General features: G+C 62.2%; 1 protein-coding gene across 5 annotated transcripts in view; it reads right to left on the bottom strand.

Annotated features, from left to right (window-relative positions):
• PRDM16 (PR/SET domain 16) overlaps nucleotides 1-26,594 on the bottom strand; it is a 255,306-nt gene that overhangs the window by 156,321 nt on the left and 72,391 nt on the right. For all 5 annotated transcript variants that reach the window (XM_040459139.1, XM_040459149.1, XM_040459158.1 and 2 more), the window contains exon 3: nucleotides 9,538-9,588. In XM_040459139.1, coding sequence (XP_040315073.1) covers nucleotides 9,538-9,588 — 51 coding nt within the window. The remainder of the gene's footprint in view (nucleotides 1-9,537; nucleotides 9,589-26,594) is intronic.

Below are 26,594 nucleotides of genomic sequence, written 5' to 3'. Positions count from 1 at the left end.
TTTCAACGTTTATTTATTTTTTGGGACAGAGAGAGACAGAGCATGAACGGGGGAGGGGCAGAGAGAGAGGGAGACACAGAATCGGAAGCAGGCTCCAGGCTCTGAGCCATCAGCCCAGAGCCCGATGTGGGGGCTCGAACTCACGGACCGCGAGATCGTGACCTGGCTGAAGTCGGACGCTTAACCGACTGCGCCACCCAGGCGCCCCTTCCCCTGTTTTTAATAGCTTGCGTTAGTGTGGTCTTTTGTCACAAGGAACGCCCGTCATTAATATTGGGGGGGGGGTCCCTCCTGGATTGGACTTTCTCTGGGTTTGGATGAATATCAGGCTCACGCAGCCACCACGGGTCACACAGAATAGCTTCGCTGCCCTAAAAATCTGTGCCCCGCCTGTTCACCCCCATCTCCCTCCCAAACCCTGGCAAGCACCGAGCTTTCTGCTGTCTCCATGGTTCTGTCTTTTCCAGAACATCACGGCGTAGCCCTCTCAGATTGGCTTCTGTCACTTGGCCCTGAGTACTTACGGCTCTTCCTGTGGCCTGACAGCAAAGCCCTTGTTTTACTGCGAGGTCATCCGAGTGCCTCTTTGTAGCGCCCCCGCCCCCCGCCTCCCCGCCAATCCTGGGGGTCCGTGCCCAGTAGGTCAATGTCAACAAAAGGAAGAGGCTACCTTCCCTCCCGCACAGGGACCCGGGACACCCCCATGACTGATTGGCATCGCGATTTTCTGGCAACTCTAGACCGCAGACCAGAGCCCCTCCGAGGAACAAGCGATCGTTCCTAAGGGCCGGACGCACAGAAGAGGCCCCAGAAGCCGCCAGGCATCCTTGTCTTTCCCTGCGTGCTCACAATTTACTTGCCTCGCTGCGGACTCCGTTCTCTAGCCCCGCTTTAGCTTGTCACCTGGGAACTGGTCACGTGCCAGCTCCGTGCCGCCTCCTGTAAGAAGCCTGCCACAGTCGAACGCGCCGGGGTCCCCGCCTCCACCCCCTGTGCCGCAGGACCACACCCCTGCCCTGACGGGCACAGCTCGCTCTCCCGCCCTGCGGATGTGGGTGCGGCGCGCTCCTGCTGAGCCTAGGCCCCATGATGACAGTGCGTGTCCCCTCTTCTTCTGCCATCACCGTGGGGACAACACGTCCCACGGAGCCCACTGTTCCGAGGAGGGTGACAGACATTCAGAGCAAACCACACAGCCGAGCCCAGCCTGGAGCAGCCGACCCGCACACGTGTAGGTGAGGACAAATGAGCGTTGTCTTAAGCCGAGTTTGGGGGACCATTCGTTACGCAGCATCACGTGGCAATAGCTGACTGAGACACCCGCTTCCACTCCGCGCAGCCTCACTCTGGCTTCCCTTCCTCTGAGCGCAACGGGGGCCACGGTTTGGTGCCACCCGAACGCCGAAGCGCGTAGGCGAGCTCCGTCCGGTGGGAGGCGCTGGAGACACGTGCCAGCACACGGTTCCTGAGAACGCTGGCTTCAGGGTCTCGTCGGCTGGCATCTGGAGACTCCTGGCCTCCCCGCTGAATCACGCGGCCTTGGGCAAGTGACTTAAACCCCCTGTGCCTTAGTTTCCTCCTCAGGAAAGTCAGGACAGTAACACCCATCTGGGATGACTGGGGACCAATGAGCTTATGGACGTGATGCTCCGTAAGTGACAAAACAGAGGACATCCTCGCCGGGGCAAGCAGGGCCGGATTCCTCTTCTCTACAACCCCCTGCACCTGCCTCTCCCTTCCCCCCTCGGGCCCTCCTCCTGGTGCCTGGACCTCTCACAAGGCAGTGCGTGTGGCCAGCCCAACAGCAGCACGAGCCTCGAAGCTGCCGTGGGTGCCGGGGCCGAGGCCAGAGGCTTGGTGTCGGCCGGTGTCGGGCCCACAGGGGCCACCACCCGCACCCCCGGGCCTGTGGCGTCAGGGGGTGACGCAGGAAGCCAGGGCCACAGCTCTGGGGCGACGGCGAGCGGAAGGCCAGCGGGGATGCTGGCGGACCCGTCCCCTCCGCAAGCCGGCGCGGGTGTCCTCTTGCTTGGACGGCAGGTGGCCTCGCAGGCGGGGTGGGCAGGGCCCAGCCTTCCCTGCCGAGAGTCTCCGCTGGCCAGGCAGGCCTCGGAGACCCCTGAACGCAGGCCCTCTCGTCCCGTCTCCAAGCAGAGGGGCCTCCCCAAGCCCTCACGCGGGCCTGCGCGGGGAGCGCCACCGAGGGGACCTCGGGAGCCAGCCCTCCCTGGAGGCCTGGGGGTGCTCGACACGTGCCCCGAGAGACAAGCGGGCACGGCACAAGTGACCGCGTGGAGGGAGGGTCCCCCGCGTCCACAGCCACTCGCACTGATGTCTTTCACCCTGGAGAGGGCAGGCCCCCCTTGACAGCCCGTGTGTGAACACGGGAAGTCGGCCTCGCACGCAGGAGGGTGGAGAGTGACGGGCTCTCCGAGCGGAGGTGAGCCAGGCCTCCTCGTGAGAGCATCTGTGTGGGGGAGAGGCCCCCCAGCCGGTGACGCCCCGTGTCGCTGGGGTGCGCGTGTCTGCGCGTTTAAGGCAGAAGACTTGCTAACTAGGCCTCCGAGCTGATGTATTTTCTCTCCTAATAGTGAGGCACAATTTAATTAACTCGCTATTGCACCCACCTGAAGATTACCGAGTTTATTCACACCACCATCTGGCTCCTATAAAGCCAGTAATGTAGATAATAAATCTGCTTCATTACCCGGCGTGAGAGGCGTTGTGCCACAGTCTTTCCCGGCGCCCTCCCGCGAGCGCCACCCTGGACACCCCGAGGCTCGGTGCGGTTTCCAGGGGGGCCCCGCTGCCCGTGGCCGTCCCCACACCCCCGACGTCCCCCCAGGAGGCCCCGCTGCCCAGAGCCGTGCCCAAGTGCTGTCTTGCCACCCAGCCGACTGCCGGGACCGAGTCAGGTGCTGACGCCCATTATCTCCCGGCCCGCCGAGAAGGAGCCGGAAACGCACGAAGCCAAGCTCAAGGCTGAGGGCCACGCCATCCAGGGCCAACCAGATTCAGAGGGCAGGGGGGGCGGGGCGGGAGCGGCAGTGCCGGACCGGCCCAGCCTGCCCGGGTCTCCGGAGCAAAGGAGAATTTCTTTTGTTTACCTTCCGGGTTAAGGCGTATTTCCAAGTGCTGAGTCTGCCCTTGGAAACTGGTGATGTTTTATCTGCCTTTGAGATTTAAGTTTGGGCAGCTTGTGTGCAGGGCGGCTGGGGGTGGGGGTGGGAAGGGCCTGACCACAGCGGGGCGGGGGGGGGGGACCCCCATCACCTGCTCCCACAGGTCCCGCCAGCGGCTGCTGTTGGGCACCGAGGGGCCTCCCGTCTGCCTCCTCCGGGAAGTACCCCAAGCTGTAGCCCAGAAAGAAAGCTTTCAGAACCTGTTTCGAAGGAGGCGTTCCAGTTGCTTTCTCAGTTGCAAGAAAGGGGAGGAACTAAGCACTCTCCCCCCACCCCGCCCCCCGCCTCCCCCCCCAGGTGTGGCTCTGAGAGCAACATGCCCCCCACAGCCTGCCCACAGCCCGAGGGCGCCCTTCCTCAGGCACAGCAGGTCCCCTGGCAGGTGACAAACTGATGTGCGGCTTTAAGCTGGTTTCAGGGATCCCTAGGGTGGGGCAGGGGCAGAGAAAAGGGAATCGACCCAATTTAGGGGCGCAAAATGCAAGAAGCTTACGTTTATAACGTTGTCCCCCAGCCCTGAGGCTGCCCCTCGCTCTCCTATGCTGCCACTGTCCACCCATTAATCACCCTTATCAGGGCTGGAAGTGGCCCCCCCCCCCGGCCACGGCCCCCCCCAGGGACAAGTTCAGGAGCTTCAAGGTGGCCAGAGGTCAGAGTCCGCCAGCGGTGGGGCTGAGCCTCTGGGCTGCGGCCCCTCCCTTGGGCCTGACTCTCAGCCCAGGGCGCCGGGGCCGCCGAAGTCACACCTAGGCGGCCTCTTCAGATAAGCGTCACAGTTGTGAAATCAGAGGCCTCCTGAGGCGTAGGGGCCGGAAGCCAGACTAGAGGCTGGGCCGAGGCGGCCGAGGGTCCCTGGGACCGTCTGGGGAAGGGGACTGGCGGAGGCCGTGCTCTGCACTCCGGTCTCGGCCCCCTCACACCTCTCCGCTTTGCAGCCTTTGATTCAGCAAAATCAGGGGTGCGAACTTCTTAGGAGTACTTAGTTTCCATGGCAACCGAAGCTGACCTCAACATTATTGTTCTCAAGAGGCACTGACTTTACTATATGTTCATTCGCTGAATTAATGGACTCCTGGCTCTTTTGTCAGCGGCCCCCGAACAAAGGAAAGAGAGACGAGTAGTCAAAGGGCTTTCAGCCACTGCCCAGCCTTTTGTCCGGGGCTTACTGCGTCCAAGCAAGTCTATTCAGCCCGAGATTATCAAAATCAACTCGGGGCTGTCTCCGTGGCAGCTAAACACACTTTGATTTCATAAAGACATAACCGATCCCCCATGCAAATTATTAATTGTGACTGCAGGGTTCTGAGGGCTTGGGTCTCTGGTGAGATTTTGGGGGGGTCATAAAGCGTGTTTGCAGGTACACGGGGCGTCGGTGGCTCCCGGGGGTCGCGGGCTGGGAGGTGAAGTGGAAAAAGGAAAGGATGGCTGAAACTACCCTCGCCAGCACCGGCAAAGCGGAAGGACCGCAGCGAACCTTCCCGTCCCGCTAAGACCAGCTGAACCCAGCCTGTGCACGTCGGCGCCGTAAGCTGGGGCTTGTGCATTTTCCGACCTCCTTCGTGTTCCAGACACGTCCCTTCCGTCTCCACCGCCCTCCCTGCCACCCGGGAGACACCTCTGCTTCCCCCAGAACGAGGCCAGAGAGACCGCAGAATGAGACACTGAACACAGGTACCCGTCTGGGGGCGTGGGCAAGGCCAGGAACCGGGCTCGCAAACCGCCGGTCCCAGCTTGGTCGCACCGCGCTTGGACCTCGGGCCGTGTGGGCCCCTCAAGCGATTGTTGCACAACAGGTACTCGGGCGGTCGTCCGGTCGTCCGTCCCGTCCGCTCCCGCCTTCCTGACGCTTGAAGAGTTGTCTTTCCTGACTCCCTGGCCGGCCTTCCCTAGCCCCCAGGTGCCCCCAGGGGGGATCCCGGACACCGGAGGCATTTCGCCAGGGCCAGGCTATGGAACACGTCCGCGCACAACAGCCCAGTGGTGCAGACCACGGCCCTAACATCCGAATAATCATTTCACAAATAATAATAATTATCAATCAATCACCCTGTGTGGACAGTGCCAGGCTGGCCTATCAGATGGCTTTTATGACCTGTGGCATTTTGCACGTAATGACAGGGAGAGATTTATGGAGCCATCGCGCCCCGTCTTCCAGCCGTGGGACTTCATTAACTTCCTTTAGTTTCGAGTCTCTGCGGCATCGCCCCCCCCCCCCCGTTCCCCCCCCCCCCCCAGAAGGGCGCAGAGCGCTGGCTGGGTGGCTGTGATCCGCACCCCCTGGGCTCCTCAGGGGTCCTACCCCTACTGCTGCACATTCCTGAGTGCTGGGGCGGGGGGGCGGGGGGGGGGGGCAGACGGAGAAGGGGAGGAGAAGAAGAAATAAAAATAAAAAAAGGAAAAAAAAGGTCACTTCCTTTTGTTTGCCTTCCCCCCCAGTTGTACCGTATTAACACGTCCTTCCTTTTCAAGATGGTCAAAGAAAACAAGATAAAGTGGGACAAAGGGAAGGCTGCTGGGGCTTGGTGTCCCCTTTTCATATCACCAGAGAGATTAAATCAAAATTCTTTTAGCTGATATCATCTCCCCGGGTGGACTGCACTCTTGTTAACGGATAAATTCAAGCCCTCCAGAAAGTCAAAGAATAAATTTAAGCCTTTTGCCAAATGTCTATCCTATTGGATTTTGATAAGACGGCCATTGAGTCTTAATAACGTCTTGCATCCATTTTCAGTAGGCCCTGAACGCGGCTCTTTATTCGTCCCCAAAGCCTCTTCGCTGGGCCTTTTTATTACAGGCTCCGGAGGGCTCTCCAGGGAGCCGGGCGACCCGAGTGATGGATGGACAACTCACTAGATTATCTCCCGCAGATGTTTGCTCTGCTGGAGCCCCGGGCTTTCCCTCTAAGTAAACAGAGACTAAATAGAGTCCGCCGGAGGGAGCAGTCCCAGAGGCCCGGCACCGAGGCTGGAGGAGGCGACGCGGCCGGACCGCTGGCCTGCAGTCACGCTGCGGCCCAGGGCGCGCGCCTGCCCGGGCAGGCGCAGGGGACAGAGAGGCCTGCGCGGCTGTGGGGGACAGAGTGTCAGAAGTGCTGGTGGCCCCGGGATGGGGGTGCAGGGAGGTCAGGGGCGTGGCTCACAGGCTGTGGGCGCGGTCACGCCAACGGGAGCCCCGCCCTGTGCCTCAGGCCGTGCCACAGCCCTGGTTCGAACCCCACCTCCCCTCGGGAGTGCGGGCGCCTCCAGCCCCCCCGGGCCTGGGGGCCCCCCCCCCCCCCCCCCCCCCCCCGCAGCAGAGGGATTCCACGCATCATCTGTCCAGCAACCTGGGTCTCTAATGCTTAGAATTTATAGCCACGACTTCCCACCAAATATCACATTTTCTGCGTCTGTTGTCAGGCCATTGATTGCATGAATCACCTTTTGTTACACTTGACTGATGCGCAAACAGAACAGGAAGTATCCTCATCCTAAGGACTGGATAACCAAAGCTCAGAGATGTCGGCAACCAACCCAAGTCCCCCCCAGCGATTCCCCGGGGTATTTTTAAAGCTCCCAGGCCTGTGGGGGAGCACAAGCCCTGCTCAGCCAGACACAAAAATCCCAAACCCCAAAACTGATAAATGGGGGTCCACCTCGTATCACCAAGGAGTTCACTAAATGCACGCTTAACACAGCCCACGAGGCAGGTGTGGTTATAGTCGGTCATGTGTGTGTGTGTGTGTGTGTGTGTGTGAGTGACACGCATCCGTTTGTACAGTGGGACCTTCTTTTTGCAAAGAGGGTCAAAGGAATGTCGCATTTACCCATTTTTCAGCTTCGGTGCATGATCCCATTTGGCGTGTACCTTAGCCCCCATCTCCCCCCACCCTTCACTCCCTCCCAGATTGTCTGGGCATGGAACCGTAACCGGATGGGTCCAGATCTAAGCACCAAGGTTAGGTTTTGATCATCCCACCAGTGTGACCCTGGGCACCCATCCCGTCACACTTGAATGCCCCCAGAGCTGATAATGTCTAAGTTCAGTGCGAGGCCGGAAACATCCCAGAGTTCAGTGGATGGCCGAGCGCTGTGTACCAGCTTCTCAGTGTGTGTGTGGGGGGGGGGAGGGGGAGGCGTTGCATGAGGAGGTGGGCAGAGCCCCCCGAACAGGGGCCTGCAGGGCAGCCGAAGGCAGAGGTGCCCGGCTGGGCGTCAGGGGGCCTGTTTCAAAACAGCCGCCGAGGCTCGCTCCGCTCCGGGGCCCGGGCCCCCCCGACCGTCGGGTGTGTTCAGATTGTGTCTGAGGAAACCTGGGTCCATCCGACGGGCCTCACGAGGGCCTGTGTTTGATGGGATGCCCGCGCCGAGCACCGTGGGTGGGTCCCACCCATCCCCTGGGCGGCTCTCAAGGAAGACCCCCGACCGTGTCAGCCAGCACCCGGTGGGCTGACTGTTTACAAAAGAAAAATGCAAATCAGGAGCACCGCAGATGATGTGCCGACTGGAGTCCCCACTCTCTCTTTCGGTCACGGCTCAAAGCATCCAACACTGGCCTCCTCCCCATCCTCACATTTAGACTTAACCTCCTTCTTCTTTTAATGTTTTTATTATTTATTTTTGAGAGAGAGAGAGACGGAGCATGAGCGGGGGAGGGGCAGAGAGAGAGGGGGACACAGCATCCGAAGCGGGCTCCAGGCTCCGAGCTGTCGGCACGGAGCCCGACGCGGGGCTCGAACTCACAGACCGCGAGACCACGCCCTGAGTGGAAGTCGGACGCTTAACTGAGCCATCCAGACGCCCCTCGACTTGACCTTCTGGCCTTGAGCCTTGAGCCTTGCCCCCATACCCGACAACCGTCTGCCTGTCCTACCGGGAGCGTATCACCCCTAACCTCCCGCCTGGCGGCAGAGGGTCAGCTGCCCGTTCACGGAGAGCAAAGTGGAGATTTCGTGTTCTCCTACAGGTTAAGAGGCCGGAGTTGACTGCAGCTACCTTTTTACGGGAAGAGAAAAGACCTCAATTCGTTGAAATACGGGAAACCTGTGTAAAGTCTCCACCCCCTTACATCCTTCAGGGAAACAGGAGTTTGTTCCCAGAGGCTGGAAGAGGGAAAGGAATCTGTGGGGATCCATGCTGCGTTTTAAGGAAGAAAGGCCTCAGGCCGCCCTGGGCAGTGAGGCTGGGACTGGACGTTGTGGTTTACGGAGAAGAAGGAGTTCCTTTAGGAGGTCACTGCAGGGTCAGACAATGCCTTCTTTGGCAGGGTTTTCTCCCCAAATCGGCACCTCTGGGGCCGAGCCTGGCGAGAAGGGGCAGGTCCCCCGTCCCTTGCGGAGGGCACGGCCCAGACCCTCCAGCCAGGCACAGGGATCTCCTGCCATGTTGGCCGGTGCTTGTCCCTGCTCGAGGACACGGATGCCCAGCTCACACCTCAGCCTCCTCCCCCTGGGAAGGGCCGACTGTGCCCCGTAAGCAGGCGGCGGGAGCCACGGCACAGGACGGGAGCCCGAGCGTCCGGACGCTGTCTTGCGTCTTGCTCAGGGGGGGACTCCCCGCCTCGCTGGGCAGTGCTCGGAGGCAAGCGTGTCGGGAGAGGGCTATTGCCATTCTACTGGAGAATCCAGAAGAGACGGTCAGCTCCCGTGTGTGAGTGCAGGTGTGGCTGTGTGTGCTGTGTTTGTGCGTGTGCGCGGGTGACCCGAGCTGGGCGGGAGAGCCGGGCCCCCTCTGGCGAACGGTTTCTGGGTTTGGGGGATGATTTCTGGGTCTGATCCCCTCTGTGACTGGCCAGTCCGCGGTGCACAGGACGCCCCCCCCGGGTATTGGGTTTTTTCTGGGCCTCGTTTATCCTCTGGATCTTGTAGAACTAATGTTTGCTGCCCGGCTGTCGCCATCGCCCCCGGTAGAGCAGGCGGCCGCGCCCACGCTGACACTCTCTCTCACCTAACGGGCTGCTCATTTAGCGCCCAGCCTGACAGAGCCCTCTCTGGAGGCTGAGCACAGCAAAGGCTTTGTTGGATTTTCAGCCAATTGTGGGGATTTTCCCCTCTCCGTATTCTTTTCACATGAGCATCCAGTGAAGACGGTTAAACAAACACGACCCGCGTTTATTTAATTTCCCGCGTCCGCGTGGCCTGAGTGTTCCCATGGGCGCGGGCTCTCCCGGGTCTCGGGAGTCAGGATGGTTCAGTGCCCCCCACCCGCTCACAAGATGAAAACAAGCGTCCGCCCTAATGTCGTCGGCGTCACCGCCCTGTGCACGCGCTCCGCCCGGACAAGGCATTGCTCCCACCGCGGACCTGGCTACGCGCAAATGAGCTCAGGATCGCACGCGGGCCACGGCGAGGGAGAAGGCACGGAACCAGGTCTCCTACCTTTTGGATGCAGACCTCCTGGGACGACACCTCCGCATCCGTCAGCATTTGCTGCAAAACAACGGTGAGGGGGGGGGGTTAGTTTCTGAGGAACCGAATGCCCATCTCGGGCTGCGGCGGCTGTAAGCCGTGGGGCAGATCATCCGTCCCCTGAAATGACCAGGGGGCGGGCGACCCAGTGGCTTCTCCGTGAGACGGAACAACGTGCCCTGTTGAGAAGTCAGGGCCTTTCGTCCCACGGCATCTGCTGGTTTGTTGAGAACCACGAGGGCCCCTCCTGGACGCCACGTCCCTGGGAAGGCAGCCGGGTCCTTGCCAGGAGGGAGCCACTCCGTGCGGCCCACCCCGGTCCTTAAAGCAAGCCACACGCTATTAAACACAGGTCGGTGGGGGCAGGAAGACGTTTCGAAAGGCACAACGGACTCTCTCCTGTGTCCCGAGCTCCGCCAGCAGAGAGGGGCCCGTCTGGACGTGCCCCCCTTGGGCCACGCACGGCGAGCGGGAGGACGCACGCACCCGCCTGCGTGGGGCTTGCAGTCTCTCCTGTGAGGCCAAGCCTGGCTGGGCAGCCGGTTTCACCAGGGGACCCGGTAGCCACGCTCCAAGGGGAGCCGCCACGGAGGAAGCGAGCGCAGAGGGTGGACGGCTGGAGCCTGGCGCGACCTGGCGGTGACCGTGGGGCCGGCGGGGCTGTGATTCGATGCCATCGCTCCGCTTCTCCTCTCCTGGCAAATCAGAGGGGGCAGCATTGCTCTTTACTGCAGACCCCTGGGAAGCGCGCGCGGTTTTTGGAGGAAGCTTCTCACAGGAAATCAGGCTCAGGCAGACAGCGGCGGCGGCCCGGTCACAGAAGCACCCTAGGGTGGCCGTTCACGGCCAGCTCCCCCGGTGGTGGGCTGTGGGCGACACCAGGACCCCCGCCCCTCCCCCTGCCCAGGGACACAGCCTCGGGTGGCGAGGACAGCGAGCGCCAGCCGCTCTGGGTCTCTCTTCCGCCCGACAATTTTGACTCGGAGCTTTTCTTGGCTCGGCTTTGGAGAGCTGTAGCGTTTTGCCTGCCCGGCGTCTCCTCTTAAAAACCACCAAGCTGCGCTCCAGAGGGACAGCATTTCAGCGACGGGTCCCCGAGTGCTTTCTAAGCTAAGCAAACTGACAAATTAGCCGTATAAATGGGATTTTTCCCTTCTGGATCACAAACCCCGGGCGTAGACGCGTCCATACGTCGCAACGTCGTTTCCGTAAGAATAGAAACCGAGACCGAAGCTAATAGTGGAAGAACGACACGAGAAATGGTGTCAGATCCAAGGGTTTCATTTGCCCTCCCCTTAAAATCACACCCCTTCCAAAGCACCAGCCCAGAGCCCCGGCCAGTGCCCACGCAGGCCGGTGAGGGGCCGGGGTGCTGCCATCCAAAACGCTGGCCCGTTTGCCCGGCTCAGCTGTAATAACAATAAGTCGTATTTTTCAATGTTGAGAATTCTAACCAGTTGGGGATTTTATGTTTCTTTTAATAGATTCTGAAATTGCGGTTTGGAAGGTGGTTCTAAGTGGGGAGAGACTGAGCGGAGCAGGTGGGCAGCGCAGAGCCCCCGGAGGCCTTCCGGGGCATCCTCGGGGAGCCGGGTCGCCGGGGGCCCACCCGCGAGGGCCGGGGCCGGGTCAGCCTCAGGTGCCGGGGGCCGAGCCTGCCCAGCGGGGGGCCCGTGTTTCTACTCCCTCATGATCCGGCTTCGCACGCCGAATCTGGAGCCAGGAGGTCAACTGGGAGCGAGAGGACGCGGCAGACGGCCTGACTGTCAGCAAAGCTGTGGCTTCCGGAAGGGGCTGCGCTCGCCGACGCCCAGAGGCCAGAGACGGGGCCCACCGTCCCGCTGGGGGCTGCCCAGGCCTGCACCCTGGACACGTCCACCCAGCAGGACGGAGACCTGTGTCAGCACCACACAGAGCCGCGGGCTCCGTGCTTGGGTCATGAGGTCCCTCAGACCAGGGGGACCTGCCCCTTATGGGGGGTCGGGGGGGCAGCTGGATCCAGGAGGAAAAAACTATGTCTTATCTTTCTGAGCCGTGCAGCGCCCCCGGGCGGCGGACACAGCCATGGGAAGCAGCCGCGGGAGGGGAGCGCCCGTGGGACGGTTTCCGTTCCTGGGAAGTCCTGAGCCCTGAGTCATGGCCCTTCGGGACTGAGTCGCGGACACCATGCGGCTGTTCCGCAAAGCCCGGGAGAGCGGGCTCCCCGTGATGAGGCTGTCACGTGACTCTTTCCTGGGACCCGTTCACGGGCTGGCCTTCTCCGCCTCGACTGCGTCCCTGCAAGAGCCTGGGGACTCGCTTCTCTAACCACAACGCCAGCGTGGACGTCAGGCATCCGGAGAAGCCGCCTCCAGCAGGGGACACGGCTTGGGAGGGCTGGGACCTGCCCACGGCACCCGAGGCCGCCCCGAAGGCAAAGTCCTGAGCTCCCTCTTGGGTGGCTCCAGCCCAGGCCACGGGCCGGGTCTGGTAAAGGGGACGCCCCCATCCTGTGGTGGCGGCCCTGGGGGGGGGTCCCCCTTGTGTGTGGGAGGGAGCTGGGGTGCCTCCCAGCAGTTCCCACTGCAGCCGAGCCTCCGCCAGCAGAAAACTGTCTGTGGGGCGTGTTTTGAGTTAAAGGCCGGGCCTTCCTGGGGATTCTCGAGGTGCCGATGTTGTCTTTCTGGGGCAGTGCCGCCTGCACGCACACCAGGGACAACAGGCCCCCACGCTGGGCCAGCATGGCTCGCTGCTCACCGCCCCCCCCCCCCCCCCGCGCACCCAGGCTGGGCCCAGAGGCACTGGGTGGGGGCTGGGGGTGCAGTTGGCTGCCCTCTGGTTGGAGATCAGCAGGGAGGCACCTTCCTCTTCCTGGTGGGGAAGACGGCTCGTTGCTGGAATCTCACACCCGGTGCCCAGCTCTCTTCCTCCCAATGGGCACGTCATGGAGAGCTTCGGAGAGAGCGAGGAAGTCACGTGCTCACCCCGGGGGGGGGGCCTGTCAGCCCACAGCCCCACACGGGAGCCCTCTGGTCTCCGGCACGCCCCGTCCTGGGCCCCAGGATGGGAGCCACCCTCCCTCTGCCCGCCGGCCCCTCTGTTGGCCTGTGTGCCATCCCGGCCATGTTTCCTTTTGAGTTCTGGTGGCCCCGACCTCCCTTTCTCCCTGCTCCCCAGCGGGGAGTGTCCTGGGCGGGAGGCCCCACCTGGACAGAGAGGCAGCTGGGGTCGCGCCGCTCCGGGCCGCAGAAGGGGCACGGCACCCTCTGTCCCTAAAGGTGGCACAGGCCATGTTCCCGCAGCGTGGGACCCCGAGGTGGCCCTTCCGGCAGTCTCGGTCCTACGGGCTCCCCAGCCGGCATCCGAGGCACCTGCGTGGACCCTCCTGACTCAACCAGAGACTGCCGGTCACACGGCAGCAGGAGACGCCTTCAGGGAGAGCCCGGCCAGCCCTGCATGGAGCCCAGAAGACGGGGCCCGTCCTGAGTGCGGCCTTGCTCCCCACACCTGCGCTGTCCCTTACACAGCCGGCCCGTGTCAAGACCCACCGTGTCCCACGGGCTTTGGGCTGAGGGGGGTCAGAACCACTGCCTTTTGTCCGAGGCTCAGACTGGCCCCGTGGGACGAAGCATCCCAGGAAATCTGCCCTTTGGACAGCCTCGAGGCTCTTTTCTCCATTCTGGGAAGAGTCCCTCGAGGTCTGGGCACACCGGCTCGGAGAGGATCGCCACCTACCCAGGAGTCTGTGGTCAGATGGGGACGTGGAGACGGCACTCACGCCGCACTGTCCACAGAGTTGCTATGCCTGACACATGGAAGCAGGGAGACCAGACAGGACGGAGCACCTCCGCGGGGTGGGGGGGTGGACAGGCGGGACCAGGGTTTCTTCACCCCTCCTCTGAGCCTGGTCCTCGGCCCCCTTTGGGCTGCAGGGCGGCGGCCCGGAAGCCCAGCCGTAGGACCACAGGTGACCAGGAGGAGGCCCGCCACCCCAGTCACACGCTGCAGACAGGGGAGGCCGGCACTTTGAAGAAAGGAGTGTCCCCTCGGAGAAGGGGACGCCTGTTCCAGCAGCTTCCCTCTCTGCCTGCCCTGTGTAACAGCCCGCCTCGGCAGGCAGGCACATGGCCATCCGCCATTCACCCACCACTGACCTCGGGTGAAAACCCACCGGACGCACCCCTTCTGGAGCCTCTCGGCCCCGGCCTTCCCCACCACGGCTGCCGCTTTGCTGAAAAACCTCTTTATTTTGCTAGCTGAGCCTCAGCACGCGCGTTGCTGGCTGGCCGGCTGCTCTCGACCCCCCCTCCACGCCCCGGCAGAAGTATTAGGTGTGTTTTGATTAAGCATTTTAGCCAAAAAAGGGAGGTTTGACCTCCGGCATTTCACTTCTTTTGCGGGTATCGGTGCCAGGATTGAGCTAAGTGGGGTTGGTCAAAACATCTTTTTTGACTCTTAAAATAAATACCCTCTGTTCTGCAGAAAGTCGGCCCGGAGTAGACACACACACACACACAGACATCTCGTTCGTTCACAGCTCTGGAGCCCTGGCGCGTCCCCCGAGGGGGGCTGAGCTTTGGGGCCGGTGTCACAAACGGATCCCAGAAGGCGTCCTTCCCTTCAAAATACTTACTAAAGCATCTGAAAACAGACCCACAGGAGGGAACCCAAACGGAGCCATGGCCCTGTGGACCCCCAAAACCAGACGGAAGCGGACGCAGCCCCCAGCCCGGCCCGGGGCCCAAGAGAGCCCCCTCGGCTCTCACTCACTGACCTCCCACCCTCGACCTCCCGGCCAGACTCTCTCCGACCCGTTTCCCTCTTGTCGCCTGCTGCCATTCTTCACCCAGGGACGTTAGGCCAGGCCCAGAAGCGGCCAGAAGCTGGATCCTCGGCGCCCCCCCCTTGAAGGAGCTGTGGGGGGTGGGGGGCCGGCTCGGTCTGTGCGGGGCCCGGCACAGGGTTGTCCCGAGAGGTCGGGCACGGGCCCGGGTGGTGGACGGGGAGCCCTCCCCACGCGGTCCCCACACACAGCCTCCTTCTGACGACCTCTAGGAGACCAGGGGCTCAGGTCCTGCTGGAGACACAGACCGGGCGGACAGTTCGAGACAGATGCCGGTGACCCCTTGGAGGTCAGCCACCGTGGACTCTGTGTGGCCTGCCCTCTTAGGAGGGTTTCTGCCCAGCTGAACAGCGCCCTGGAAACGGGCCGGATGAGCCAATGGTCAGAACTGACAGAACCTCACCCTGTTTCCTCAGCCTGGGGTGCCCACGGCCTCACGTGTGCGCCCCCCTTTCTGGGAAGACGGAGTTTTTAAAGGACAGTTCTTGCCTGTAGGTTTCTGTCCATATCAAAGTCCTGCCGGGAGCACCACCCTCCCTGGCGTGCACGCTGCATTGACATCATGGTCCCAGAGGCCACCGCAGGGGGGACGTGGTGACGGGGACCGCTAGACGCCCCTTCCGGAGCCCCAGTCCCTCACTTGTGTCCACAGCCCCGTCCGGCAGAAGCTGTCGGGACCTGGCAAAACAGAAGGGGAAGCAGGGGCCCCAGGAGTCGGAGCAAAGGGCACGTGTCGCAGAGCCGCTAAGGAGGGGGCCTGTGTCCAAATCCCGGCCTCCGGTTCCAACTTCTGCTCTGGAGGAACAGGGTCGCGGGGGAAAGAGGCCACACGGCCTCCCTTGCGAGCGGGGCCCTCCCGGGAGGGGGCTCCCCACGGTGGGTCCACGGCCGGTGGCCTGCAGCAGAGCCGGGTGGTGGCCCCGCCGGCCGCCCCGCCGGGGGACCGGGAAGGGCGGGTTAGTCGCCGGTGGCTGCCCTGGCTCCCGGCACAGAGCTCGGCCGGTGTTGACACAGACGCTTGGGCTCTCAACCGGGAGCAGGGTAATATTTATTTATTTTTTGCATTAAAAAAATCGGCTTGGCTGTGATTGAGCTACAGAAATGATTTTTTTTTTTTTTTTGAAAGGCGCCTTGGACCCTGTTTTCAGCTTTTATGCCTAAACAGATACTTCTCAGTTCTTTCAAGTGAGATCTACCCATGAATGCAGGCTCTCTCTTTACTCCTAAGAAAAATATTTACACAGTCAAGTACGGCACGAGAAGGGACGCGGGCTCCTTCAGAGGGCCCACCCCAGAGGCACATGGGTCCCACACCGCTGTTTACATTCCCAGCCCACACCTCCTCCCCGAGGGCGGCTCCCGCCTCCCGCCTGGGACCCTGCAAGCCTGGGGTCTGCACTCCACGCCTGCCTGGGAGCCCACACCGCCGTCCGGCAGGAGGAAACCGCCCCGTGTGGACGACGGCACAGTCCCACCTTCCAGACCCCTTTGTTGGCCAAGACAACCCGGCAACTCGGCCTTCAGGGCCCCAGGAGCGGAGCCCTCATCGTCACTGAGCCCCAGCCTGCTTTTCCCAGGGGTGCCCGTCCGAACCTCGGGTCTGGGCATGGGGCGTTCGCGCTTGACCCCTGGGGAGGGTGGCACGGCCCGCGGCTTCGCTCTGGCCCCAGGAGCTGACGATGGGCGGACCACGGTTCCTGGCCAGCGCGACCTTGCACAGACCCGGAATCTCTGGGCACGGCTCGCCTGTTCTCAGACGTGCCCAGAACACGCTGTTCGCTGGCACCATCCCGTCCTGGGCACGTGCCCTCTGCCGGGACCCCCTGGCCTGCCCGTCTGGGGCCCGCACCTTCCTTCCTGCAGAACGAATTGAATCTTCCCCTCGCCAGCTTCTGGTCCAGTCCGCGCCTCCGAGGTCCCCTGAGGGCAGGACTCAGAGCCTCATTTCAAAAGGAGCACCTTTTGTCTACACTGCCCCGTGGAAGGCGCCTCAGAGGCATTAAAATGGAGTCCGGGATTAGCCACTTGGGGGCAATGAACAAAACGGACCCCTCCCTCAACAACAGCACAGGTGTTAGGAAATGGAAGCTCCCCCCTGCCACCCCCCCCCCCAGTCTCCTGCTGAGAACCAGGAGTGAGTGCACATGGCCCTTCTGGGAGCCAGGAAACCCCGGGCTGGAAGTGGGGGGGGGGTGGAGGAGGCAGAGGAAGGGAAGGCACGGGAACTGAGCACCCCCAGAAAGTGGCAGGGGGGGCAGGCTTGGAAAGGCCCCGGGGGCTCGCGGTATGTGTCCTCGAGTGCGAATCTGGACAGTTGGGAGCAGGGCAGGGAGCAGGGGAGGAAGGAGGGGCTGCAGGGCAAAGCCTCATATTGACCCCTACGTCCCTGCGTGACCGCAACCTCCCGTCCCTGCGTGACTGCAGTACCCCGTCCCTCCATGACCGCACCCCCCGTCCCTGCATGACCACAAACCCCCGTCCCTCCGTGACCACGACCCCCCCGTCCCGCCATGACCGCAACCCCCCTGTCCCTCCGTGACCACAGCCCCCCATCCCTGCGTGACCACAGTTCCCCTCGTCCCTCCATGACCACAACCCCCCCATCCCTCCGTGACCGCAGCGTCCCCTGTCCCTGCGTGACCGCAGTCCCCTCTGTCCCTCCATAACCGCAATCCCCCCGTCCCTGCGTGACCGCAGTCCCCCCCGTCCCTCCGTGACTGCAGCCCCCCTGTCCCTGCATGACCGCAGTCCGCACGCCTGCTCTGAGTCGCTCTCAGGGCGTCTTCCCCGTTCACCGCAGGTGGGCCTGCCACGCTGGGCTCCCGGCAGCCAGCGCTCAGGCTTCTGGGCCCCCTGGTTCCCACCAGTAGCTGTGGACCCACCGGGGGCTGCCTGGACGACAACAGGGGGACAGAGGAGGACCCAGGGCTGGCGGGGCCGGGCGGCACACCCGTCTCACGTGACACATTAAGACATGGAGCAGCTGTCTTAGGAAGGGCTGTGGTCCCTCCGTGAAAGGGAGGGGGAAGCTCAGAGGCAGAGCCATCGTCCCGCATCGTCCCGCATCCGCACAGGGGATGCGAGCCCCGGCTGCCAAGACCCAGGTGACGGGGGCCCGTGGGACAGGGCCCAGTCGGAGGGCGGGACGGGGCGAAGGAAGACAGAAGGCAGCACGGCTGTGGACCGGCCCGGCCTCCGCTCCCAGGTCTCCCAGACAGAGACGCAGCCCCTCAACCACCCGTCTTCCCGACAAAGGACCCAGAGAAAGAAAGGCGATGCCACCAGCCCAGCCCCCACTCCCTCCCGCCCCCAAAGCCGCCTTGTTAACAGCTCAGCTCCCTGGCTGACCTCAGTGCACATGCTCCCTGAGCAGACAGCAGGTCTGTGGCCCAGAACCACAGAGGCCCCTGGGTGACGGCTCCTGCCCCTCACTCCCGCCAGCCGCTGGCCTGCCCCAGCTAGGATTTGCTTTGTCCCCTGCATCTAATGCCACGGGGACACGGGCAGAGCTGGGGGCAGGCCTCGGGCTGACCACCTCCCCTGGGGGCTGCGGCGTCTGCAGGGGCTCCCTCTCTCTCCGGACCGACCCTCCCACAAAAGCTCAGAGATGAGAGGGTACAGGGGACCCCCAGCTCAGTACATCCCAACCTCTGGAGCACTTGGGCCTTTCCGACCAAGGGTCTGAATTGCCCATGAGGCCAAGCACGAGGCTCCTCCCAGAAGTGACACTCGCAGTACCCCGGGGCAGCTCAGATCTTGGGCCACCACCCCCCGCCCCCCTCCCTGCAGAAGCGGCTCGGCTTGGAGCGGGACAGGACTCTGGGCTCCCATACCACAGGCCCCGTCCTTCTTTCCTGGCTGCGGCTTTATGCCAGGCTGGGCTCTGGGCACGGAGAGGACTTGCTGGTGGCACAGGCCAGTGAGGGTGCCCTGGCCAGGGTGCTGACCACGCTGACCAGGCCGGACGAGGCCGCCGACCCCACAGGAATATCAGGTTCTGAGCCCCATCTCTGCCGGGCTGTGAGCTGAGGTTCAGGCCCGGGGCGGCCTCCGCAGGCCCTTGTCCTGAGGAGACGTGTGCCCAGCACTGCACCTGGCCCCTGGCGGACAGCTTCCTCCTCCTGCTTCCGGAAGATTGATGTCCCCAGAGGAAGAGCACGTAAATCACGAGAGCCGGGGACGCGTGGCACTTCCAATCAATGACTCATGACAAGTCATAACTTCCGCCGTCAGAAAGGGAAGCTCTGGCACGTCCAGGAGCCGAGCAACTGCCAAGCCCAGGAACTGGACACGCACGCCCCGGAAACGGGGAGAAAGTTCCACAGGGCTGCTGGTTCCTGGAGCTGGCGCCCGGGCTTCCTTCCGAGCGCTCGGGTTCAAGAGGAGAAAAGCCACGAGCTGGAAGGAGCCGTGTGGATTTGGGAGGTCCCGGACCCTGCAGAGGGGGACCTCGGGGGCAGGGCTGACAGAGGAGACCGCACACCCCTGTGCTGCGGAAAGTGGGTGGTTCTACGGGGCCCCCGGTGGCCTCACTCACTGTCCTCCGTCGCTCTGAATGTTTCCCAGCCCCTCTGGGCGCACACAGAAGGGAACGTGCGGGTCTCAAAATCTCCCCGACTGGCTGCCCTGTCTGCCTGCTCCCCCAGGATCAGGTGGGTGCTAAGGTCAAGGGCAGGGTCTGAGACCCCAGTCTGGTTGTCCTGGAGCAGAAACAGCTGTAGAACCCAGACCCAATAGAGGTGAGCAGGTGAGTGAATGTGGGAACCCTTCGTGGAGGGCTCACCAAAACGCTGTCCCGGGCACTCTCCCCAGTGCCAGCCCGATGGTGGGAGGGGGCAGCCAGGTCATCCCCACTGCGGGGGGCCCAGACCCCATGTCCAGGGCAATTCTCTGTGATCTTGGGGGCTGGGTGCCTATACAGCTATCCTAGAAGCTGTGCCATGTAGGAGCGGGGGTCTCACCTTGCTAGGCTGGGCGTCTGGGCAGGTGCCTGGCCATCAGACAGCAAGGTCCGAGGGGCACAGAGCACAGCCCCTTTGATGTCCACGTGGAGGACAGGAGGGGGCCCCGGTGGATCTGAGCCATGCCGGTGGAGGCGGTCCTCCCAGGCCCCGATACCAGGGGGCAGCCTCTCTGTGTCCATCAGCCCCCGACGCAGGGGGACCAGCGTCCCATTGCCCGGGACTGTCTGGGGCGGAGCACTGAAAGGCCGCCGTCCCAGGAGACCCTCATTTGGTCACTGCAGGAGGAGAGCCACCAAGGCTTGACCCACAGGAGGCCACCCTCCCAGAAGGCAGGTATGTATGAGGGATAAGATCCCTAAAGAGAAAACCCACACAACTATCACACACAGGCCTAGGTCATCTGGGAGTCTGACACGCCCCCGGTACACGGAGATAAATTAACGAAAATGCCTAATGCGAGCATTTCCAAGAGCTTCAAAGAGCTGAGGGCTCTGGTCTTTGCCAAGACAAATAAAGTGGGGTGGGGGGGGCTGACAGGTGCCTGTCCCCATTCTTTAGCAGCCACTCAGACACTTAACATAGCCCGGTCAGATATTCTAGAACGTTCTTTCATGTGCCGGGCAGCCCGCAAACATTGTGTTTGTCCGTGGTGAGTGTCGGTGCATACAGGGCACAATGTGGCTTTGGGGCTAATTTCTCCATTTCCTTAAATCAACACTCAGCTCTGTGGACGGCAAGCCCGAGGGGACTTTCCCAAAGCAGGTCTGGAACACTTGTCCTCCGAGGCCCCCATGGGCTGGCCTCGCCTTGCTCCGGAAAGCACTCACTGACAGCCCTGTGCATGTCTGTGCTGAGCTGGGTGCCAGGCAGTGTCCCCCCAGGGAACAGGCGGGGCTGCGTCTGGACGCTCCATGACAGCCCGTCCGAGAAGCCGCCTCGGGGACTCCGGGGCAGCCCTCCAGGGACTTGGCACCTCAGTGCCTCCCAAGGGGGAAAATAAATCACGGAGTGAGTTATTGGTTCTATCTGCACATTTGTCTCCTATCCTCAACCCTCTTTAGTTACAGAAACAGCCTGGGTATCGACAGAATCGTATCAACGCACTTCACCTTGACCCTGCCTACTGATAATGTGCTTCTTAAGATTATCCTTAATAATCACACGTGAGTATGAAGGGGTCACAGATCTCCAGGCAATGGCTGCCCAGACACGCTAGTGGGGAAGCCCCAAGCCGCAAGGTCCAGGGGGATGGGCTGGGCCGATGCTGAACTTGCCCCTTCCCCAGGGGACCACCCCAGGACTCAGGCTCCTCATGGGCTAGGAGTTCCCACCCCTCCGGGGTTTGGGGTAAGCTCTCATCATCGGAAGGTAGGAGACTCCAGATCACCACGCCACATTTCAAAGCAGAACTGAATTCCAATTCCCATAAAAATGGGGGCAGACAGAGCTTCCCGGGGATTGCGGAAGGACGGAGCACGAACTCACAGCCACCACTCGTCACCCTCCCCTTGGGGTGACGACGTGGGGGACAGAAGGCTTCTCCCCCCATCAAATTCTGGCCTCACATCCTTGCTGTTTAATTATCCCATCTATCCAGTCGGCAAATATTGTGGACCCTCTCTCACCGTCGGATTCTGCACCCTTGCAAGGCGGTGAAACCGGAAAGACAAACCTGACCTTCCCACCCCCGAGAATCCTCTCGGGTCCCCCACCCACCCCTGGGAACGCTGAGCTCAGGGAGACCGAGTGGCCGAAGCGGCATGGCACAGCTGACGAGCGGCTGAGATTCGGGCCGCGCGCTGAGTCGCTGGGTCACACGGCCTCAAGACGGGCTCCATTCGGAGACCCGGTGGGGGGCTGGGGGCAGGGAGGGGGCGTGACGCAAAGGAGCTGGACTTTGTCTCCCACAAAGAATGTTCCCGATCTGTGGGGAGGAGGCCTCGCGGCAGAGCCCCGAGTGCCCGGGTGTTTGGTCACAGCTGCCGGGCTGACTCGAGACCCCCGTGCGTGGGGGCGGGGGAGGCAGAGGGCCACCAGACGAGACCGCACACTTCCTAACGGGACCCAATTACAGCAGCAGCTGTGTGGGGGAACTCGGCGCTGATCCGCTGTGAAAAATGGGCAGCGCTCGGAATCCAGCGGCATCCGCGCGACTGTCCCCCGAGGCCGGGAACCCCGCGGCCAGGCTTGCTGGGGGGGTGCGGGGGGGGGGGGGCGGGTGGAACCAGCAAGGCTCCAGCCTCCTGCATTTCCAGCTCAGGGTCGGGGGTCGGAGGTGCCCACGGGGAATCCTGAAGGACTGCTTCCCACCCTGGGGCCCTCGAGGGCTTCTGGCTAACATGGAGCGTCAGCCTCACCCTCTCCCTTCCGGAACCTTCGCGGAGCGGGGCAATGCCCCAGGAGCGGCACAGAGAACCCGGGCTCGGAGCCCCATCTGGCCTTTTACAGGAGAAGCGCGCCGACCCCGGGGCCTGCGGCAGACGCGGCTTCCCAGAGGACGGAGATGGGAGCTCTCCCATCCAGCTGCGAGCCGCAGATGCAGGCCCAAGGCTTCCTGAACATTCTGTGGGAACGAGAGGCTCGCACGGGCAGAGGCCGCCCCCCTGTCCCAGGGTGGAGGACGCCCAGCAGCGAGGCAGGACTCCACGCGGAAGAAACGTTGCAGGTTTTTCAGCTCCGATGCCCCAGGTCTGCGGCCACCACGAGGGGACCCTCCAGGCAGGTGGGAGAGGGGTGGCCAGCGAGCCCGGCAGGCAGAGCTCCCAAGAACACCTGATCCTGCCGACAGCTGCGGCCGCGCGGCCTGGGGGCCGCGGGAAGCGCATTCTCAGCTGTAGCCTCCCACCAGGGAAAGTCGGTGTGAAATCGGACGCAGTCTGAATCTGCTCTGTTTGTTTCCCTTTCTTTCTTTGTGTCCCTGCCTGTTTTCCGACAAGGAGAGGCTCTCAAAGTTGGCGCGAAGCGAGGCCCAAGCCTCCACTTGGAGTTTCTGCCTCCAGCCCCTGGGCTCCGCTGGGTGTTCGGCCTCCCCCGAGATGCGGTACGGTCCCTTCCGGGGGCAGGGGCGCATCCTCATCCCCAGATGCCTCGGGGTGGGGGGGGGGGGTGTCCTCGTAACATCTGGGGACCTGGAAGGCTATTGTAATTGGCAGCCTCGAAACCGCCTTCCAGAGAGCGGCTGGAACATTAGGAACCACACGGCAGGTGTCGATGGAGGCAGCTGTCTGCGGGGGGATCCTCAGCTATGGAGCTCGGGCCCCCAAACTGTCCTCTGGCGATTTCACTTCATGATGATGTGGGCTGGGGGGGTTACCCTGCGGCCCCAACCGCTGCCTGTGCCGCCTCAGCCACGGCAACACCTACCTCACAGGCACCTGCAGGGTGAGTACCGGCCAAAGACAGAAGCCAAAGCCCCTGCTTTTCCCCCGCACCCCTGCGCACCGTGCAGTCTTCTCCCACGTCGCCTCGCCCTGCTCTGCAAAGGTGGCCAGCACGTGTGCAGGTCCTGGGGCCGTGTCACCGTCTGAGGAAGAGGAGAACCCTGCCCGGTTCTGAGAACCGGCTCTGAACCCCACCGCTGTCCTGGGGCCTGCGTCCAGGAAAAGTGTGCACACCTCCCTCCTTCCTCTCCGTGGTCCTGGTTTCCCTGCAGCTGGAACAAGCCACTGAGTTCACAGACTCTGGAGGCATCTGGATGGGAAGATGCTCGGATGAGCCCGGAGACCACGGCAAGAGCGCCTGCCGGCCTGGACGCAATTGCCGCAGTCTGGCAGCCCCGATGGGCGTGGATGGCCCCTGGATGCTCGCCGGCTGTGTGTGCGCCTGTCAGTTTAATGTGACGAGGTCACCGTCTGTGTGCGGGGTGCACTCGGGAAGATGACCCCCATTAGCTCAGGGGGGACAGTGCAGCACAGAGCGCATGCAGCTCCCTGGGCCGTGGTGGGGGCGCGGGACGGCGTTCCGGGTGGGCGGGCTCCTGGGCGAAGACGCCACGCTTCGCTAAGGACACCGCTCACCTGGACTCCCGGCCGGCCTCAGCTCGCCCCGCCATTCCCTCCCCAGGCCAGCTTCTGGAACGAGCCCCTGGGAAGGCGGAGCAAGACGAGATCCCTGTTCCGGCTGACCCTTTGCCTGGACTCTCGTCTCGGCTGGGCCACGACCCCTCTTCCCGGGCGTGTGCCACAGCGTCCCTTTTGCCCGCAGAAATGCACGGCCGTCCAGGGAGGTACAAAAGGTCCCCTCTCTGACCTCCGGTGTGGGGTGTTGTGCTTGGCCTCGCGGGCTTCATGACGGCACATTCGTGTGCGTAACGGACACAGTTGACCCTTCAGAAACACGCGGTTTGGGAGCGCCGGCCCCCCGAAAAGCTGAGTATAACTTTCGACCCCTCCCCAAACTTAACTAACAGCCTGCTGTTGACAGAAGCCCTACCGGTCACCGAAACAGTCGGTTTACACGGAGCTTGCGTGTTACGTGTATCACGTCGTACGATCTTACGTTAAGGCCCGCTAGAGGAAAGAAAACGATACTAAGAGAATCACAGGGAAGAGGAAATACCGTAACGCACTGCCTTGAATGAGGAAAAAACCCGCGTATAAGTGGGCCCGCCAAGCCCCCCTGTGGTTCAAGCATCCGCCGTAGAACCCTGTCTGTGGGGGCTGCTCGGGGGTTGCAGGTTAAAGCAGAAGATTTGGGGGGCCCGTCCCCCACTGCACACTTGAGACGTTTTGTTTCCGAAGGCAAACGTATTCGTGGACCTTCATGGGTTTCCCTCCCTTCCTTGGAAACTCTCTGCTTCTGTCCCCAGGGGCGGTGCACGTGGCCATGGACAGGGCCTCCCCCGGGCTCTCCTTCGAGGAGGGACGTCCTCAGATCGGACCAGCGTCACCAGCACGGGGGCGGCCTCCTGGCGGGGGATTCTTTTTTTGTCTTGTTTTTCCCTAATGGATAAAGGTTTATTTGAATAAAACTGTAACACTCAGATGTAGCCAAGAGGCCACATCTCAAAACAGAACCGGAGGAGGAGTGCAGGAGGCCCCAGACCAGCATCCGCGCTGAGTCCTCCCGGGAGCCAGAGACTTGGGACACAGCCGCCCGCGGGAGGCTTTCCACGGCCAGCGAGGGGATTTGGCCGTTGCCCTCACCAAGCCGCTCCCAGAGCTGGGCCCCGATCCAGTTTCCAGGGCCCACTTTTGGGCCCACGGGTCCCGTTCTGCTTTCGGCGTCGGCCGATAAGAGTGAGCGGCAGACCCCGTCACGGTCCGTCCCTGAGCTCCGCGCTGTCACAGTCCTGCCTCCCCGAGCACCTCTGCTCAGCAGCTCACGCCTGAAAGACACCACAATCTTTCTACCCAATTTTCCAGCTGAGTTGACTGGGGCCGGCAAAGGTCAAGGAGCTTGCCCAGGGTCACTGAGTAAAACAGCCAAGCCTCTGGCCTCAGGACAAGGACGCGGGACTCCTGTTCCCCTTCCTGACCGCTTAACCAGAGGCTCCTTCATAAATAATGGCCATAACGGGGCTTCGCTCTGTCTTTGGCGGGCAGGCGGTGCAGGCAGCCACCGGGGCTGTGGTCCCCGTGCACCGCCGAGCCCTCGCGGGGCTGCAGGCCTCACGGCCCCGTGCGCTCCCGGGACGGAGTTTGTCGCAGGCGTCCCAAGACCTGGAGAGACAGTCCGACGGTGGGTCGGTCGGTGGGCACATGCGACCGCGGCTGATTACTCATCACTGACAGTTATTAGCCTATTATGAAACGTATGAATTGCCTCTTTCATACCACATCCCTGTCCTTAAAGTGCCTTATTAACTGACGTTAACCAATCCAATTAGCAAAAGACACTGTATTCGCGTAATTAGTAATTTGAGGCTTTGTCCCGTCTTGGTCTTAAAGAGAAAGGCATTGGCCTATGATTGGAGCAGCACCACACAATTAAGTGAAGTGCTCACCGATCAGCGGGGGACACACTCCATCCCTGGGGTCCCGCCCGGGACCTGGCTCTGCGCGGGCGCCGGGGTTCGCGTGCGTGGAGTTCAAGTGCACCCGCGCTGCTCCTCTCTGCTGCTGGCCTGGCCTGCTACATCAGGACGGGAGATGTTTATTTTTATTATAAACTGAGAGGCCAAGCAGTGAGGAACCTGGTTATTAAACACGCCGAGCCCAATTCTGCAGAAAATCAAAAAAATCCAACTTTGAGGATTGATTGCAAGTTTTTTTTTCTAATCGGACGCCAAAAGGAACATTGTGGGGAAAGATGTCTCAGGGCGGTCCTCCTCCAGGCAGCTTTTCTGTTTACGTCTCCGAGCGAGCAGTTAGGTTTCGGAGACGCGAAGACGGCCTCCACGGGGCCAGATGTTCTAGATAAGACCTTCGGGCTGCGGGCCGCGTGTGTGCACAGCGCATCCACCCCCAGAGCCGGCTGCGGCCTCGTCGGAATGATCGGGCTGCGGGACGTCCGCCGGGAGAGCCCGTGTTGGAAGTGACCGCAGCACGACGTGACTGGGGCTCTTCTGCTTTGCCCGCGGGACAGTCCTACTGGCCTATAAAGCCGCGGACTACGCTCTGTGAGTCTCAGCCCACCCCCTCCTCCTGCTTTTTGGGTCAGCAAAACTCAACAGCTTTTGTTTAGCTTTATTTGTATGTATTTTGTTCATCGGGAGGCTTAGCACACTCGGAACAGGGATTCCCCCGACGACCCCCTGCCAGCCGTCCCTGGTTCTGGACGGGAAGGAAGGCCGTCTGGCCCTGGTTCCTAGCACCTGAGCCGCCTGAAGGAGGCAGCCGCCGTTTCACGACACGTCCTTGAACCTGCCCACCCGCCTGGCACTGTCCCCACTCCGCAGGCCAAGCCTTGTCCCGGAAGGGGCCACCGCAGGGATCCAGGCGGGTTACGGCTATCACCCCTGCGGCGCGGACGCGGGAGAATCACCCCCACCAAATGCGCTCGGCTCCTCCAGAGGGAAAAAGGTGGCCCTTGAGGGTCGATGGCCGGGTCTGCGCCCTGCCCACACGTCTGGCTGTCCCCGGGGCTTGTCTGTGCTCTGGGAGCCTGTCCTTGGCGATCAGACACTTCGGGGGGACACGCCTGGGTTTCCCACTTTGAGTCCAGATGCCGACTTCGTTCCAGCACCCATTTTGGACGCAGCATTTTTTCGCCTCCTTCGAGTAGGAGTCTCGTTGTTGTTTTTTTTTTTTTCTTCCCGTTCCGTGTCAAAGGAAAGTTCAGATCTGTACGCCTGAAAGCAT

The sequence above is a fragment of the Herpailurus yagouaroundi genome, unplaced genomic scaffold, assembly GCF_014898765.1.
Source record: "Herpailurus yagouaroundi ecotype Mexico unplaced genomic scaffold, PumYag 77, whole genome shotgun sequence".
NCBI classification, from domain to species: domain Eukaryota; kingdom Metazoa; phylum Chordata; class Mammalia; order Carnivora; family Felidae; genus Herpailurus; species Herpailurus yagouaroundi.
The sequence above is the reverse complement of the archived record's forward strand: the minus strand, read 5'-3'. Positions and strand labels throughout refer to the sequence as shown.